The sequence below is a fragment of the Balaenoptera physalus genome (genome assembly GCF_965194825.1).
Source record: "Balaenoptera physalus genome assembly, chromosome: 20".
Taxonomy (NCBI): Eukaryota; Metazoa; Chordata; class Mammalia; order Artiodactyla; family Balaenopteridae; genus Balaenoptera; species Balaenoptera physalus.
This window is the reverse complement of record NC_138901.1, coordinates 17,088,259-17,106,703: the sequence shown is the minus strand read 5'-3', so window position 1 is coordinate 17,106,703 and position 18,445 is coordinate 17,088,259. Positions and strand designations below refer to the sequence as shown.

General features: G+C 51.1%; 2 protein-coding genes across 11 annotated transcripts in view; one reads left to right on the top strand and one right to left on the bottom strand.

Moving 5' to 3' along the window:
* Positions 1 to 14,945, top strand: part of WNT3 (Wnt family member 3) — a 53,216-nt gene extending 38,271 nt beyond the window's left edge. For 4 of the 8 annotated variants that reach the window (XM_082443160.1, XM_082443165.1, XM_082443164.1 and 1 more), the window contains exons 2-5: positions 356 to 597; positions 4,327 to 4,592; positions 5,184 to 5,659; positions 9,090 to 14,945. In XM_082443160.1, coding sequence (XP_082299286.1) covers positions 356 to 597; positions 4,327 to 4,592; positions 5,184 to 5,659; positions 9,090 to 9,285 — 1,180 coding nt within the window. In that variant the 3' untranslated portion in view covers positions 9,286 to 14,945. Of the gene's footprint in view, positions 1 to 355; positions 598 to 4,326; positions 4,593 to 5,183; positions 5,672 to 9,089 lie in introns of all 8 variants that reach the window. The other 4 variants (XM_082443162.1, XM_082443167.1, XM_082443161.1 and 1 more) reach the window with 2 other exon arrangements.
* Positions 14,660 to 18,445, bottom strand: part of NSF (N-ethylmaleimide sensitive factor, vesicle fusing ATPase) — a 158,538-nt gene continuing 154,752 nt past the window's right edge. For 2 of the 3 annotated variants that reach the window (XM_082443133.1, XM_082443135.1), the window contains 2 exons: positions 16,790 to 16,845; positions 14,660 to 16,336 (listed from right to left, as the gene is read on the bottom strand). In XM_082443133.1, the coding sequence (XP_082299259.1) occupies positions 16,291 to 16,336; positions 16,790 to 16,845 (102 nt within the window). In that variant the 3' untranslated portion in view covers positions 14,660 to 16,290. Of the gene's footprint in view, positions 16,337 to 16,785; positions 16,846 to 18,445 lie in introns of all 3 variants that reach the window. The other variant, XM_082443134.1, reaches the window with a different exon arrangement.

Here is an 18,445-nt window from a genome sequence, read left to right as displayed (position 1 = left end):
CCCCATCAGGGAAACTGGCCCAGAGCCTGGGAGGGACTTGACCTGGGCCTCTAATACCATCTTTCCATCCAGGGTTCTTTTCATAGTATTGCATTGCCCCCAGGTGCCCCTGCAAACTGGAAATGCCCATGGCAGAGGGCCGACTCCCTGGATCAGAGCTCTGCCCTTCAAGGGACAGTATACACGCAAGGTCAAAGGCAGTGCGTTCAGATGCCAGGTTTCTCAGGGCCATGGCTTCAGGCTCACAGGCCCTCCATGGCTCCACCTACCCTGAGTACTCACGGAGAAGAAACGATGCCCACAGTGGGCCGCGTGCTTTGTGCCTGCAGTGCCACTGCCCTCTGTCTGCCCGCAGGTCCCTGGCCCTGGGCCAGCAGTACACATCCCTGGGCTCACAGCCCCTGCTCTGCGGCTCCATCCCAGGCCTGGTCCCCAAGCAACTGCGCTTCTGCCGCAATTACATCGAAATCATGCCCAGCGTGGCCGAGGGCGTGAAGCTGGGCATCCAGGAGTGCCAGCACCAGTTCCGGGGCCGCCGCTGGAACTGCACCACCATCGACGACAGCCTGGCCATCTTCGGGCCCGTCCTCGACAAAGGTACCGTCTCTGGGTGGGTAGGAGGTGCGCGAGGAGGTGGGGGGAGGGCATCAGGACACAGTTACTCTTCCACATCAGGGCGTCTCAGCTCTGAGCCCAGGGTCCCCAGGGGAGGGCGAGAAAGCTGGTCACGACCCGCGGCCTCCACAGAAGTGGGCCAGGTCCCTCTCTGGCCTGACCCAGGCTGTCATCGTGGTTGCCACACCTTCCCAGGTGCTGCTGGGGGCTGGGCAGCCTTGAGATCCCATCCCGAGATCCTAGGGCAGGCTAGGAGGCTGCAGCCTTCCTTTCCTCCTGGCTGGCACAGTGGGTGGCCCCAGGCTTTGATGTGGACTTCTGTGACATTTTCCCAATGCTGTGTTAAGTGCTATGTAAATCTAGCTTTGGGGTGGGGTGAGAGCATTGTCACCCTTAGGTCCCTCCCATGTAGAAAATTCTGGAGTTGAGGAAGCTGCCTCGCGCTGGTGGCACTGCATTGCCCCCAGGTGCTTCCGTGAGAAGCTTCTGCTGGTCCCTATGCCCCTGCTAGCTGGATATGCCCATGGATTGTGGCGGGGCTAGAGGGTGTGCTGGCCTCTGGGTAACTTGCATCTTGCAACCTGGGAGTCTCATTGGCTGTGTCTCAAATGAATGGGATTCACATTACTTGACTCTGAACATGAAGGCACTGGGAGAGAGGGATGAGAGGCACAACTGCTCCCAAGAAGGGGATTTTGGGGCTGGTGAGTTCTGGGCTGAAGTTGGGCTACTCTTTGAGCAATTGCAGCGTCTAGTAATGTAATGACCCAGCTGGCCTCCCGGGAGCTACCATTCCTTTTCCTCAGCAGCTTGAACCCTTTTCCGGCCACCACCAGGGCTTTGGCACCCAAACGGGTGAACCTGGCCCTCTCTCCTTTTAGAAGAGTTGCATTTACAGCTAGAAAGAAAAGGGATCTGAGAAGCAGCTGGACCTGGGGAAGGGTTGGGGGGGGGGAGTGGCTGGGAATGAGTGGGGCGAAGCCGACCCCCCATTTTAGAGTGGAGTCCCCCTTTACCTGTGCCTCAGGTGCACCTTGTAAGTCCGACCTACAGGCTATTGTCATGGGACAGAAGGGCAATTAGCGAATCAATGGATGATGATTCTGCTTACGCTTCTATTACCAAAGCTAATTACTCCTTGTTTACATGAAAGGTTTAGCCTCTAATTGGGGCCAAGTGGCGGTGGTTTGCATTTCAAACCTGATCTTGCCGGTGTGTCAGTCTCCTCGCCTTCCGGTGCCCCACCTCGGGCCAGGTAGCGCTTAATCAAACAGCCTGGCGTCTAGACGCGCTCCCCAAAGCAGGACTCACCTTCTGATTGCTCTTCCCCGCGCGGGACGTTAGCCTGTGAAAACCGGGTCTCTGAGCTTATTATCCCTTCATGTCTGTGTTTAACGTTTTAAATCACCGTTGTAGGTTCTACGACTTGCCTACATCTCGAAATTGCAAGAGGGCAGCTTTGTGTGGGGGGAGGGAGGGAAGATGTCAGATACACTGGGAATCTGAGGGAAGCTCTGCGGTCTCCGGGAGGAGGGCTCCCGCATGCACGCGCGCCTCAGCGCCCAGAGCCCGGGGGGAACGGGTTCGAACGCAGCTCTAGGCTTCACGCTCGGGCCCCGCCTCTGGCGAGTCCCCCACCCCTGCCGTGTGGGCCGCCAGGGTAGACCTCTGCCCACGGCTTTGAGACCCAGGGTGGCAGGGAGGCGGTCTGTTCCGGGGCGCGCATCTTCCGCGGACGCCGGGGACCGACTCCCCGGGGCTGGCCCGCCCGGAGCGGAGGCCGGGGCGGGGCTGCACCCGGGCGCGGGGGGCGCAGGGGTCAGCGGCCGGAAGGCGCGAGGCTGCGACGGCGGGGTGCGGGCGGCGGGGGATCGCGGTCCCCGGGCGGGGCGGGCGACCCGGAGGGGCTTAGGCGGTTTGAAAAGGGGCCCGAGGGCCGTCCCCCACCGCGCAGCCCGGCCCCGCGCCCGCTGCGGCCGCCGAGCCATTCACACGCCCTCTGGCCATTCGGCGCGGCGCGGGGGCGGGGGGCGCCGCTTCAATGGGGATTTCGCGGGCCGGCGCCGGGGCCGGGGGCGCGGCCCGGCCGCGGGAGCCGCCCGTTGCTACGCGGTGGCGGCCGGCCCGGCGGCCCGGGCCCGGCGGCCGCATTATGCGGGTAATGCGGTGTGACACCGCGCGAACAAAGGCGGATTGAGCGGCCCAGCGGGCCCCGCCGGACGGGGACCAGCACAGCAGGGCTGTCAGCGCCGCTCCCAGGCTAATCCCCGCCCCGCCCCCGTCGCCCCCGCGTCCCCGGGGCTGGGAACCGAGCGCGGCCCTGGGCCCGGGCGCCGCCGCCGCCGCGAGAGGCCGCGGGCCGGCCGGAAGCGCGGCGCTCGCCCTCGGCGCCCCCGGGTCGCTGAGGGGTGGGCAGCCGGGGCCGGGGTCGGAGCCGGGGCGCAGCGCCTCAGGCCTCGGCCGCCCCGTGTCGCAGTCGGCGCTGGCTGCGCGGGTCCACTGCCCAGGCGGGGCCCGCTCCCACTCCCCGCTGGCCTGCTCGGGAAGGGGGACGCACCCTCCTCTGCAGGTGGCCCACGAGGGCCCCGGGGCCTCTAAAGAGACGGCAGTGGCCACGAGGGGTTACCAGGCTCCCTCGTCCGCCGAGCTGCCCTCAGCGCTCAGGACCAGAGCCACAGCCCAGGAAAGGAGGCATCCAGGCCAGCAGCCCGGCGTTTTGCAACCTGCCTGGCCTTGGGCAAGTCACCTCCCTGCTCTGGGTTCCTCACCAGTAAGGAGAGAGATGGTTGGACTGCAGGTCTTTCAGGCCTTTGCCTCCGTAGTTGTCAATGTCTGTATCTGCTAAATGGGCCCATAATAAGACTTTCTGCCTCATAGAGGTGAGAGGATTAAATGGGATAAAGCACATGAAGGGCAGAGTCTGGTGCATACCCAACACTCAAAGGTAGTTATCATTATAATGATGTCGGCGGGGTTGGGGGGGGCACCCTGAGAATCTCTTCTTTCTCTTTGCTGGACCCTGGGGCAGAAGCAGGGAAGTGCCCTGTGTCCCTCCATCCTCCCGGGAGGAGCTTGGCCTTCTCAGTCCAAAACCTTGGCTTTGTCTGGGTGGAGGACAGGAGAATGGAAGGGGGAAGCTGACATGCTGACCACTGCACTCCTGGTCAGGATCTCTGGTGGCAGAGGGAAGTTGTACCCATTTTACAAAAAGGGTAAGTGAGGCTCAGAAAAGGAAAGGGTCTGCCCACGTGCATCCAGGTGGGCAATGGGTGGACTTGGGTAGGTTTAGGCTGTAGTTTCCCAGGCCTCCCTCCCCACAGACCTCAGGCTCTCTCAGGAGTGGGAGGGCCCGGGTCTGTGCTGGGATTTCCAATTTGGGAAGGTGGAGGGCAGGGGGGCCTGGGGCCAGGACAGATCAAGGCCACCTTATGTCTTTAGCAACCTGCCAGAGTTGTCTTTCCACCCCTGTTTCTAACAGGCTCCACTCTGCCAGCTGTTAAAGCCCTGGGTTAATCAGTTAGCAGCTCTGGGCCTCAGTTTGTTCATCTGTAAACTGGGGATACCCACTAGGGACTAGGCCAACCAAGGAGGAAAAGGCACTTCTTCTCCCTTGGGGCTGCCGAGCCCCTTTTCGCAGCTGGGGAAGTCAAGGCAGGGCAGCCACGTCCCAGGACCCGGCCTGAGCAGTGTCTCCCAATGCCTTCCCCACAGCCACCCGCGAATCGGCCTTCGTGCACGCCATCGCCTCAGCCGGCGTGGCCTTCGCCGTCACACGCTCCTGTGCCGAGGGCACTTCCACCATCTGTGGCTGCGACTCGCATCATAAAGGGCCGCCCGGCGAGGGCTGGAAGTGGGGCGGCTGCAGCGAGGACGCCGACTTCGGGGTGCTTGTGTCCCGGGAGTTCGCGGACGCACGTGAGAACAGGCCGGATGCGCGCTCGGCCATGAACAAGCACAACAATGAAGCTGGCCGCACGGTGAGCCCTGGCCGCCCTCACCCCAGCCCTGCCCAAGACCCCTTCCGGGACCTGTCCCTGCCCCTCCCTGTGGCCCCTGTGCATTCCCGGCTCCCTGCTCTCCTCTTTCCCCCTCCTTTCTCCTCGGACTGCTCCCGGTCCCCACCCCCACCCCACCCTGGGGATGCGCAGCCCGCGAGCGCAGGTACCAGCCAGCCCATCCGGTGCACTTCAGCTGCCTGTGTAGGGCTGTGAGACCCGTGGACCTGGCTTTGAATTCGGCCTCCATCCTTTCCTATGGTTGCTTGACCTAGGGCTAGTCACTTAAGCTCCCAGCCTCTTTCCCTATCTGTTACACGGGAATAACAATCCTTACTTCCTAGGGCTTTGAGAAGTGGATGTGATTTCTGCCAGTGCTTGGGGTGTGAAGGGGAGGGGAACAACGGTCATCATTCTTTAGGTCTGAGCCTCAGTCCCCAGTCAGTTCTCATCCTGGCCTAGTGTCGGAATAGAGAAGGCTTCAGCGATGGGGGTGGGTGGGGCAGAGTGGGAGGGCCTGTCGTGCTCCCAGGTGGGGTCAGTCTGGGGACCAGCTGCTACTCCTCTTCCCAGACCATCCTGGACCACATGCACCTCAAGTGCAAGTGCCACGGGCTGTCGGGCAGCTGCGAGGTCAAGACCTGCTGGTGGGCCCAGCCCGACTTCCGCGCCATCGGGGACTTCCTCAAGGACAAGTACGACAGCGCCTCGGAGATGGTGGTGGAGAAGCACCGGGAGTCCCGTGGCTGGGTGGAGACCCTCCGCGCCAAGTACGCGCTCTTCAAGCCGCCCACTGAGAGGGACCTGGTCTACTACGAGAACTCCCCCAACTTTTGCGAGCCCAACCCCGAGACGGGCTCCTTCGGCACCAGGGACCGGACTTGCAATGTCACCTCCCACGGCATCGATGGCTGCGACCTGCTCTGCTGCGGCCGCGGCCACAACACAAGGACGGAGAAGCGGAAGGAGAAATGCCACTGCATCTTCCACTGGTGCTGCTACGTGAGCTGCCAGGAGTGTATCCGCATCTACGATGTGCACACCTGCAAGTAGGGAGCCAGGTAGGGTGGCCCGGTGGGGAGGCTGGGGTGCCTTGGTGCAGGGCACTGGGTTTGCCTGTCTCCTCTTCTTGGCAACCCTGTTCTGTTTCTGAGCGGTCCAGGACACATGTTTCCAAAGCCAAGGTAGGAAGCCAGGATTTCCCAAGCTTCAGTGGGAATGGTCCTTGGGCAGTATCTTGATGGATTACACAAAGCACAGATAATAACCAAGTGTGTGTACACGAGGCTGCAATTGATTAAATTCGTGTACAAGTTAGTAAATTAGGAGCCAGGTCAATTTTTCGCACAGCCACTAGCTATCGTTATTGAACATCTGTGGAGCCAGAGGAGGGACTGTGGGGTTGGAGGCTGGGATGCCTGACTTCTGGTCTTGACTGTGCTCCTAACTTCCTGTTCTTTCACTTCTTTGGGCCTCAGGTTTCTTACTGTAAAGTGAGGGGGTTAAAATACTTGAAATAGCAGGCCAAAAAGTCTCTTGTACCCCTGAGGCAGAGTCGTTCTGCATCCACCTTGAACTTAGAGGGCAGGTTTTTGTGCAAGCGTAACTCCTACCACCCTCAAGGAGGTGGGTGGGAGGAAGCGGTGTATAAGCCCATATCCCGGCAGATCTGAAGCTTGGGTGGAGCGGGGCACACTCTCACCGCGTTTATGGACGGTGATGGGGAGGAGGAAGGAGTCAAGCTCAGAGTGATGGCGGTGAGTAATCAAGGGATCAAAGGCTGGTGGATTAGGCTCCCAAGCGTCCCAGAGGTGGCCTGCGTGGGAGACACTGTTGCCCGGCCCTCGGGTCCATAGGTCCCCAGGACAGGTCAAGATTGGCGTGTGGTGGTCCTGGTCTTGGAGGGTTTCTAAGGCCCAAGGGAGGGTTTCTCCCTTTTCTCTGCCCTGAGAAGGGGCCTAATCTACAGGGGTCCGAGCCCTGGTCCAGCTTCCACCACTTGCCCACCTTGTGACCCAAACAAGACCATCTCCTCATCTGTCATCCTCCCCAGGGGTGCTATGAGGAACAAAGTGAAGGACCCTCGAGACAGTGCTTGATTCGTTGTGAAGGACTCCCCTGTCTGGGAAGCCCCTCTGTGTAGCTCAAGTTCCGTCCTGGCAGGGACAGAGTCTGGGAAGACAGCAGGAGGCACCACTTTTCTTGGTGTCTGAATAAAAGCAGTGTGGGGAGTGGAAAGAGGACAGAGGTGGTTCTACCTCCACCACTTCCCAGCTGGAAGCCCAGTTTCCTCATCTGTACGACAGTGGTGATGATGTGGGCCTAGCAGAATTTTCCTGCGGTTCAAGCAAGCCAGCAGATGTGAATGCTCGTCTGAATAGGGTGCTAATAGAAAGTGATGAATGCCGTGAGAGCCAGGACGTGAGGGCAGTCATCGTGCAAGGAAACGGTGTCATCACCTGGGCAGTTTCATTTACTGCTTTTCAAAATGATGGAAGAGAAGTCGGTGACTAAGAGAGAACGCCCAGGCCCCTGTGGCTTGTCAGCTGGAAGGAATGTTTGAAACCTGCAGTGCTTCCTTCCTCTGATGTCCACTCTGGCCAGGGGCAACAGAGTCCCCACTGTCAAGCAGGACACGGCTCTGGCCATTCTGAGAGGAGGCTGGGGGGAAATCGGAGTTTCAGAACACTAGCCCTGGAGGGGGCACAGAGGGCCGTTTGTCTAGCCTGCCCATTGCACAGATAAGGACACTGAGCCCAGGGCTCTGCCTCCAGAAAGGCCCCACATGTGGGTCCTGCAGAGGCCACAGCGGCAGGAGCCCAGGCCCCGGCAGTGGCTCTAGGGGGCTCCAGGGTGTCACAGCTCTGTTCCAGCACCTCCCCTCCCCTCCCCTCCGTGAGCAGCCTAGAGAAGCCGTCTGCCAAGTGGGAAGGAGGTGCTGGGTTTGCCCTCAGTGTCCATAAAACTCCCCCGCCTGCGATCTGACACTGATCGTGAGAAGAGTCAACACTCTCCATCAGCCTTCTGTTCCGCGTTTCTGAAACAGAATGGCACTGCCCCCAGTCTCATGGAAAGTACTACGTGGATGTGGTTTCGACATGCCACACGCAGGTAGACGGTGGCCCCCCGGGCCCTCATATATGGACACTCTGGAGTCCTTGCTCTGGGACAAGTGGAGAATTGTCCCCCAATGTGGTGCCTTTCTGACACACGCTCAGTTTGGTGAGTGATTTGGGGCAAGTTGTTTTGCCTCTCTGAGCCCCAGTTCCCTCACCTGTGGACTAGAGGTCATCCACACAAACAGCCCTGGCACAGGGTCCAAGGAAGCAGCAAAAGATTCCAAGGCCGAGGGGAGCTGACCTCCAAGGGCGACTTTCCCCCAGGCCTGCTGCTGGTCTGGAGCCCCAGGCTGAGACCAGTTACCTCTCCTGTCCTTTCATCCACACCGACACTCTGCAGGCGAGATGAGAATGTTCGAGACAGGCTGGCAGGGACTTCAGGGAACAGAGCCTGCGGCCTTTCTGTTGGCTGCACTGTCTCCAGTGCAGGTGGGAGAGAGAAGGGCGCCCCAGAGAGGACGTGTGCCCTCCACACGCTCGGGGAGGAGCCCCAGTCAAGATGCTTCATGCCACAGGAAGGTCAGAGTCCTGGGCCTTCCTTGTGGGGAAACCTCTTTCCATTGCTTGTACATTTTGTCCAGCGTCTCAGGCTAACCACTGATTTCCTCCCTTACGAGTTCCAGGTTTATTCCTTGTTATTCAGATTCTGTGAGCACAGTAAGCTGGAAAGGGCTCTGCATGAGAGTCAGGTGGCCTGGCTGACCCCAAGTCCTGGGTCTGTCACTAACTTGCTGCGAGACTTTGGACGTGTGTCCTTTTAATCTTGCCAAGTCTGTTTCTCTCCTTGTAAAAGTCTACTGGCCGAGGAGTTGGGGGTCGATTGGGAACACCCGTCAGAGCCCTTTGGGCTTAAATCCTTTGTGACATGTAAATACAAATGAAGAAAATGTACACATCGGTGCTCCTATGAGCAGGAATTATTCATAATGCAATAGACTTTCTTCTGTTTGGACAGCTTGATACAGAAACACAGTGTACAGGAGTCTACGAAGTTGGGAAGTGGGCCCTAGATCTGCAAGGTTTCTCCCAGTGTCTGTGCAAGACAGGTTCCTATATCAGGCTAGTTACCTGCTGCTGGGCTTCCTGTTGCCCAAGCCCCAGCTGGAGGGTGGAGAGGTAGGATGTGGATCCCAGCGTGTAGACGCTGAAGCTCTACTGTCCGGTAGCTCACACGCCCTTCCTCAGCGGGAGACCCCAGGTAGCAGAGGGAGCGTGGAACGGCCACTGGAGTCTCCCGTTACCTCTGAGTTCAAGAGAAATGCTGAGACACCCGGTCAGCAGCCTCTGAGCTTTGCACCCTGTGGGTGGTCTCTCTGGGAAAACAATCATGTTCCTAATTCTTCCTCTTTACTTTCCAAAGGGCACTGGGAACGGGTGAAGTGTGTGGCTGGGCAGATTCACCGAAGTCCTATGGGAAGCGGGACCCAGAGCCGGGCTCAGGCCTCAGCATCAGACAGCAAGGAATCCGGACTGTTGCCAGATGCACGTGTGGTAAATTACCTGGATCCAACCCGCCCGCTGCCTGGGAGGCCTCCCTCCCTTCTCTTTCATCTTAAGTTTCTCACCCTACTCTGGATGGTGTGTGGTTTTTAAAGAAGGGGCTTTCTTTTTAGTTCTCTAGGGTCTGATAGGAACAGACCCGAGGCTTATCTTTGCACATGTTAAAGAAAATAAAAATGGAAAAAAACCCCCACAGAAAACCACTTCTACTCCAACAGAACAGGCTGGGCTCATGTGAGCGCTCTGCCTGGTGGTAAAGACATCAACGTGGGCAAGATTCTGTTTCCCAGCTGCTTCTCCTGGTGACATTCCAAGATGCCTGCGAGGTGAGAGTTAGGAAGTAGGACAAAGCCCTGCAGTCTCCTTTTCTCTGTCTACTCCCATTCAAATCTGATAGACTTTCACATTCTGATAAAAGCCATAGGTTTAGCTGGGATCAAGTGGTAGGGAGGCCCAAGGCAATCGTTAGAGTCAGGTTTTGAGTTTGAAGAACCGGGAGTTCCAGGCGGCCTGGTAAAGCTGTTTGAAGAGCAGCGCTATGTTCTTCTCAGTCCCATTTTCTCTGTAACCCTGTTCTGCACGAGAGGCTCTTGGGAACTGCAGTCAGATCTCAAAAATCTTTTTCTACCATTCTGCAGTTTCCACCATTAACGCAGTACTTTTTTTTTTTTTTTTTCCTGTAGTGAACGTTGTAAATAGGTTATGTGTGTGGGGCAAGCCTCCTCTAGCTCCAATGGCTTCCTGAAGAAAGTGGTATCTTTAAAGGGGCCATTCTGTCCCTCCCAGCCCTGCTCACCTGCAGATTCTCCATAAAAACAAACTCCAGGTCGAGCAGTTGGACTGTAGGTCACCTTAGTATAAATTAGACAAAGGGTCAGAGGGAGAGTAGCAATATATTCCTGAAGTTCCAATGTTGTGGCTAGTAGATGAGGACACGTCATCCTGCATCCTTGTCTTTCGTTGGCCTGCGTGAGGGAACGGAAATGCAGAGTTCCTTCACACAGGTCTTCCGGCCTCACCGGTATGCTGACAGCATCAATCCGTGCAGACACCAAGGATCAGCATTAGGTGTTCAAAGGGGGGCAAGCCGTCACTTGCTCCCTTGGGGAAAGCGTCTCACAGCTGAGTTCTCCTTGATCCACACGGGTCCTCTGGAGTGTCCTAGAGGAAGCGAGCACAGTGGAGGCAAACGTGTCTGATGGTACGAGTCAGTGCAACAGCTCTGCCTTAGAGTCAGAAAGAGGAGACGCAGCAGGGGCACAGTACAGAACACAGTGATTTCTTCCTCTTCCCCCTTCTCTCTTTGCCTAACACTGACCTAAGGTACCGGCTCAAGCCATCTCCCTATGTGCTCAGGCAGGTTCGTCAAGACGATTATCTAGAAGCCGTGCCTGCACTCTTGAATCTGCTGGCAGTGAGCCCTGCTAAAAAGATACACATCCCATCCCCTCTAGAGAGTTTGAAATGCCCCTCCCCATCTCAGACTGAAGTTTTAAATCATGTCAACCAGATAATGCTTGCTTTATGTGAGAATTCTTTCAGCAGAATGGATACAAATTTTCAAAACAGTCTTTTCATATCTATGTATTCTATATTAAAAGTGATAAAGTCATGTTTCTGGGGCGTATTCAAGTAGCTGACAAGTAATTATTTAATAATAGTACATTGAGTGCATTGTAATTATTCTCGCCATAGTCAGGTAATAGTATCCAACAGAAATTTCCTACCAACCTGCTGTATCCAAAGTTTTGTAAAAAGTTGTAGAAGTTGTTGATCTTTTTGATTTTATATTCAAAAAGTCTCTTTTTATAAATATTATTTATTATACAATGTATATACCTTTGAGTTAACTAAGATTATATATTATATAAATATATATATATTTGGAGAAAATATATTTCATCATGCAGTTTTTTTCTGTTAAGTCATTAAAGAGAAGGTAAGCAAACTTAAAACGGATACATTGTACAATGTGTGGAGTTTCCAGATTAATGCTTAGGAGGTCAAGAATATGAGATTCTGAATGTGGTCGCCTCCACTTTCACTCGGAAATTAGTGGCCCAAATTAAGGTCATTTCCTTTGTTTTCTAAGCAAGATCATCTGAGACGTCATGGACAGTAGGTCTGATCTACTAAAGGACTTTCTTACAGGCTTACTTTGTTCTAAATCAGCTTCTAACAAAGAATTTCCAGTTTCAGAAGTCAGCAATTTGGGCAGTAATTCATCTCATAGACCCCAGCACTTCCAATGCACAAATTAATGTCACTAGCACTGAGATATGGCTCGAGGCCCACAGACCATGGGGTTGGCCACCGACTTAATCCCTTTCTAACCCATGTTTTCAACTCCATTTATTGGGAAAATAGGATTTGCTTTACTGAAAATGAAACTTGAGTGGAAATGGCTCTCCCCTGCTAGTTCCACTTGAGAGCTAAGCTTCGGGAAGGGTAGGTTGGCGGGAAAGAAGAAATGGTGTGCCCTGGGCTCTGGAACAGGTGTCATTTGAAGGTTTAGATCTGGGCAGAACAGACCCACTAGTGGGCATGCTGTTGGGAAGGGCATTCTCTCCTTGGACTGAGGCTCCTAAAGGACTCACCTGAAGCTAATAGGTAACGCCTTTTCATCAATGAGATGCTGTAACTCAGTTTTCTTTTTTTTAATCTTTATTTTTTTTATTAATTTATTTATTTTTGGCTGTGTTGGGTGTTCGTTTCTGTGCGAGGGCTTTCTCTCGTTGTGGCGAGCGGGGGCCACTCTTCATCGCGGTGCGCGGACCTCTCACTATCGCGGCCTCTCTTGTTGTGGAGCGCAGGCTCAGTAGTTGTGGCTCACGGGCCTAGTTGCTCTGCGGCATGTGGGATCTTCCCAGACCAGGGCTCGAACCCGTGTCCCCTGCATTGGCAGGCAGACTCTCAACCACTGCGCCACCAGGGAAGCCCTGTAACTCAGTTTTATGACCATAGACAATCCTTTGGTCTTCAGACCTACCCGTAAAATGTCACCTTCGGTTTATTTGGCACAGCAAAAATGTCTTCTCTTCCATTTTTTTCTCCTGATTTACCTTTAGTAGGAGTAAGTAAATTCAACTCACTTCACAGAAAAAACAACAGAAAAATAGAGGGGTCTGCCTTGTGCGGTGGAGATGGGTTGCCTGTGCCCTAACCTTAGATTAGGGATGGGTACTAGAAGTTCATGAACTTTCTTTTGCCCGTGACATGTCTTTATTTAGTACCTGAAAAGCTTAAATCACAAAAATGGTGGTTTCGGCTGTGCAATGAATCAGACGTGGAAGGGATACAGATCTCCCCGTCTCATGGAGCTGCTCACCTTTGTATTTCACTTTTACATGAAGCTAATACTCATCTACCCCAGTATTTTGGGCACTTTTTTTTTAACCTATAAAATTGCCAGATATTTAAATGGCCCCTGGTCACACTCACCAAGGCCATTGGTAATCCTTTCTATGATTAATTATATTTATGGTTTAAGAGAATACAGTTTATAGCAGTGCTTGAACATTTAGTTTCTCCATAAGCGTGAATACTATTAAACATCTAAAAACAAGAGGAAGATCCCCCACCCCCAAAAAAATCCAAAAGAAAGAAAAGAGATAATATAATAGGAATCATTATTATCTTTCAAAGCAGTATTATTTTATGAAGAAAGAAGGGAAGGGAAGTGTGTGAGAGAGTTCAAGGATGAAGGGATGAGGTACAAATAGAGGCAGAAGGGAGAAGCAAGGCTAGGGGGACGATGATGGTGAGATTCTTCTAGGTGCGTCAGATGGTGGTGCCCAACGAGCCAACGGTGTATCCACACCGGCCCTGGGGATGTGGACGTGGGCTCATGTGCGTGGCTCACCTACACGCACACACAAGTGAAGTTATTTCAGCAAAAGTATGGCTGCTATGGGTTCATCATTTCTCCTGGCTCAACAGAGGACTTTCTAGGAGGCAAAAAATGATCTTACCATTAATCTTATACTCCCAAAATGGAGTGACAGAGTCAGCTGTGTGGAGACTGTACGCTGGGAAAATTTCAAACCTGAGTCCCCCTTGCAAACTGTCTCTGCTCCTTGGGATTCTTGCCGATCGCAGGCGCCATCTCCTGCATCTTAATGTCACGGTGTCCGCACAGCACACGCCCTCTGTGGGCCCAGCTCCAGGACCCAGTCTCGGCACTGCTTGCCAGCTGAAGAGAAACTTTGGATCATTTTGCAATAACTTCTGAAATCTACATGCTTTTTTGAACTCTCGTACACACCTTTCCCAGTCACTTCTTTGAAGAGGCTTATGGATCAAGTTGCCAGGCAAGGAAAATGAAATCTTGCTTTTACCTTCTCTCTTTGGGCTGGGTCGGTTGTTTATAGCTGACTCAGTGCTTCAGCAAGTCTGTTTACCAGGATTTGATTATTATACACACTTAAATCTACTTCAAGACTTGTTGCTGAAACTTAGGGAGGCTGTTCACTGTAATTTTTAGGATATGAAAAAGCCTTAAAGTAAAACAAATTTCAGGTTTAACCACCATTATCCAGGTTTTCTGTGTTACATTAAAAAAAAAAAAAAGGTGTTTCAGGGAAGTTGTACAACTTTAGAAAGGATAAAAGAACCTCCTTTTCTGAGGTTTTAATTACATTGTCTGGTAAAAAGTAGCCCGTTAACAGTTCATCCGTAGAAGAAGCAATCTAGGGCAGCAGATGGTGGAGTCTCCTTTGCTTTATCACCAGGCCGTGCTGTAATCTCGAGCGCTCTCTGCCCAGCATCAGCTTTGAAGAGTTCCGGGATGGCTTTAAGACTACCTTCTCAAGGCTACGCAGGGGCCAGGTGACCTCAGGGCCCTCCTCCCAGGAGGGCGTGGACAGCTCCTGGGGAGCTGACCCTGCTGCTGGAGAAGCCCTGAGGTTGACCTCTCCCCACAAGCCTTGCTGATTTTCTGGGTGGCTTTTAGTCCTAACCCGAGCCACCTCTAAGGATCAGGGCTAAAGATCTGATAGCTCAGAAACATGCAAAATGGATGAAGGATACCAAAACGAACCATGTGAAGAAATCTCACTGAGAGTGTTTGAGTCCCTTGGCTTGTACGTGTCATAGGAAGGAGTAATTCTACTTGAGAAACAATTTTCCCTTCCGGTTTATTACTAACCCGCTTATGGCTTTGGTACACTTCAGTTTTTTAGTAAAGGGAAATAAGTAAAAGAGGTATAAAGATTCTTGTTGTGCACTGACTTTATAAAATATGCTATCGATCTGTATTTCCTTTAAATTAACTATATTTTCTGAATGATTAAAATCAGAGATTTTCAAATAAAAATCATCCATCTCCTTACACTACTTAAAACAAGGAGGGGCTTTTCTGATCCCCTTCTTCTTCATACCCTCATATCAGTTATGTATGTTGTTTTGTACAAAATATTGGTCTACAGAATGTTTTCAAGTATATGTACTCTTTATTGCATTCCTTCATTTGCATTAAACAATATAATATTTATATTTTTTCAATATAGTTTTGGACAAAACACAAAGACATTAACCTTATTTAACAAGACACATAAGTTAATACAATGTGTGCTGCTTTCATGGGAAGAGAAAAAAGAGGCAAGATCTAAAACAGATAAGGGAATCCAGGATATTGGCCACCAGCAATCACAGAATTTCACAATACAATCCACCTAAAAAAAAAAAAAACAAACAAAAAAAAACAGCCACAAAATAAGCTAGAGATGAAAACCCAAAAGAAAGTAGATGTGACATACAAGTCTACCAAAAATATACAGCGAGCAAGATCTGGAGATAATTTACCTTCTACCACGGGGACAGATGACAGAGCTACACCCAAGTACCTTATGCGTGACAAGCCTTACAGGTGGTGTTAGGTACCTTCAGGTGGCTCCTGATCGCTTGTCCTAGAAGTTTAAGCAGCAACGGGGAGAGAGTGGCATGTTCCACAAGTCTCCTCACCAAACATGACGACCTGATTAAATTTCTTCAAACTCGGCTTACACCACCGTTCTCCTTCTCTTTGGAAGAAGTGCGTAGTGGGGAAAGGAAATGTCTTCAGTGTATTGGAATGGATGTTAAAGGACTGAGGGGAGAGGACTAGAAAGTGGTTTATTTTTTCTGGAAAATAGTGTTTTATTTAGATGCTAGGTAGTACAGATAATTTAAAGGAAGGATATATTCTAAGTAAGTCATTAAGCTAAGGAAAAAAGAAAAGTGGTGATACTAAATAAGCCTTTAATATTAAACTAAGGGATTGACCCATTTAGAGTTGGACACTAATGAGTGCTGAGAGGGTTTTAAGTTACTTTAATGACGCCTTTCTGTTTAGGGGTGTGTGCTTTTTCCATACACATCTCTCACAAGCTGTTAACAACATCTACCAAGTGGTAATGATTAGCATATCTCTTGCCACAGAGCAAATTACTTATATTAAGGGGGTGTCACAGCCAACATGGTAATAATCTGACTTTCTGTTAAGAAAGATCTCCTGACTGCAACTTGGAAACATCTCTGAAAATGACTGAGAACAGCATCTTAGAAATTCAAAGCCCTGTTTCTTTAGGCAAAGATAACCAGGCTTCTGGGAAAACCTTTAACCATGTATCCAATTACCTTTAGTGTTAGCACAAGGAAGTTACAAAGTAATCCCTTTGAACCCACACCTCTATTCACTGCTCCTGGTTTACATGTAGAAAGTCTTCCTTCTACTCCGGGAACTGTTATTTTGCCACATCGTTGCGTTTATTGAGAGCTTTTAGGTGACAGGTGGTGGTAGGGAGCTTAGAATGTGTAGCGTTCACAAGTACAGTATGCTTCCCACGTTTAAAGACTGAGCAAGAAGGAATCAGCTTGCACGGAAAGGTGAGCACAGCATTCTAAAGCAAATTTATACCTTCCACAAAGCTGAGTATCTCAATAAGCACAAGGAAGGGAGTTTCACTGCGCTAATCATGCAGAAGGAGCACGTGTTGAAGGCAGGGAACATTTCAATTTGTCCAGTATCTTGAGTAAGTCGAGTGAAGATCCCGGGCCACCTTCACCTTGGTCACTTTCCTTGGTCACTTTGTGTCTGAAAATAGTTCATTTTCAAAGTCGAGGCGGCTACTAAAAAAGAAATATCCAAAACACAAAAAACAGATGATGGTCTGCAAAAAGCCGTTCATCACAAAACCACACTAAAAGCTTCTTAGTGGTTTTTCTACATTTTTCACTACGTATTTACTATTAGATGAGCATTTCACAAAAGAAAATGGTTGCGCTCCATGCAATTTAAAAGCAGGTTCCAATAAATATGTACCATCGAGCTTTTTCCTGCCTTGTGACAAGGAAGTTTTGCAAAGCAGGACAGGGAGAGCAAACCAACGGTACAACCCATTTCTTTGCTTGGTCTCCTAGACCTACAACACAGCGAAGAATTCTAATAAATGGAAACAAAGTTGTCCAAGAGAGGTTGAGAATGCAAATTCACATGCACTGTACAGCAACTCTTCGAATAGGCACATGGGTTTAAAAGAGTGGGAAGTCTGGCTGGCGGTCTTAAGTGTCGCACGTACTTACGCTCCTTCTTCTCTTAAGAGGGCCAAGAATTTTCTCACACGGTATTCAGGATCCATCTAAACACATCAGAAGAAATAAAGACGACGGGTTAGTGGTGCCTTCTAATAATGATGCACTTACTTCATGCCAAGAAAATGATCGGGTTTATACTTCCTTAGTGCTTTGCTGAGTCACAGAAATGTGTTACCTGCTCCTTGACCAGTATTCTGATACACAGCAAAGCGGACTGTGTCACTCAGGGGAAGTGAATGGGATTTCCCAGCATAGAGAATCGCCACGTACGAGGTTGCGAATGACCCAGCTGGTCATCCACAGGCACCTCAGCTGAGCGCTCCCTTAGCTAGCACCGGGTGAGGAGGCAGCACTGAGAGCCACCAAGTGTGAGACCGGGGCTGCCCATTCATGGGGGTGCACATGGCATCCAATTCATAGGGTTCATCGAAGGCATCAAAGTGAGACCAAAACTGAAGAAACCAATTGGTGTTGATTAAGCAACTAAAAAATAGCTTATTAACTCTATATAATGGACATGAGCTTTTCTTAGCCTTGGTCTCTCTTGCATAGTTTCTTCTTTGCAATTAATGAAAAAAATTGTGCTGAACCTAAAAAAAAAAGAACAGTGGGACTGATTCCTCTGACATGCTCTCTGGATAATCCGGGTCTCTTGTGACTGAGAACCGCATTGTGAGTCTAAAAAAAAGATGGGGGAGTTAGTTCTGGCTCAGGTTGTAGGTTCAGGTTGTTATTATTAATTATCCCTACTCATTTTCATTTCATATTCATATTTCTACTAATTTGTTTAATTATATTTTATTCTCATTGGTCCACCAGAGATGTGAAGTAATCTAAAAAATGATCATTAAAAACATCTTTAATGGGGCTTCCCTGGTGGCGCAGTGGTTAAGAATCCGCCTGCCAATGCAGGGGACACGGGTTCAAGCCCTGGTCCGGGAAGATCCCACATGCTGCGGAGCAACGAAGCCCGTGCGCCACAAATACTGAGCCTGTGCTCTAGAGCCTGCGAGCCACAACTACCGAGCCCGCGTGCCACAACTACTGAAGCCCGTGCGCCTAGAGCCCATGCTCTGCAACAAGAGAAGCCACCGCAATGAGAAGCCGGTGCACCGCAACGAAGAGTAGCCCCCGCTCGCCACAACTAGAGAAAGCCCACGCGCAGCAACGAAGACCCAATGCAGCCAAAAATAAATTAAATTAAACAAACAAATTTATAAAAATTTAATTCCTTAAGATGAATTTTTATTGTAAGAAACACAATAAATTTTTATTGTAAGAAACACACCTAACTTTTAAAAAATGTTCCAGGGCAAGGAGTCTGTTTCCCAAGAGGGAACTCCCTGCCCTCCAGGAATAGCTTTCAAATGCTCAGTGCAGCTGTGGGTAAATGTGCAATTGGATTCCCCCCTCCAACCACTTTTTTTTTTTTTTTTTAAGATTTCTTCTCTTCTATCCCAGAAAAACATCTGAACAGAAGTTTCAAATGTATCAAAGTTAAGAGGTCAGACTACAAAGGACTAAGAAAAAGTGTGAATATTTAACAAGAGAAACATTTTTCCTCTTTGGGAATAGAATTACATATGAGTCAATTGTCAAGTTCTCTAAAAAAAAAAAAAGGAACTGGCTGGAGTTCCGCTGTAG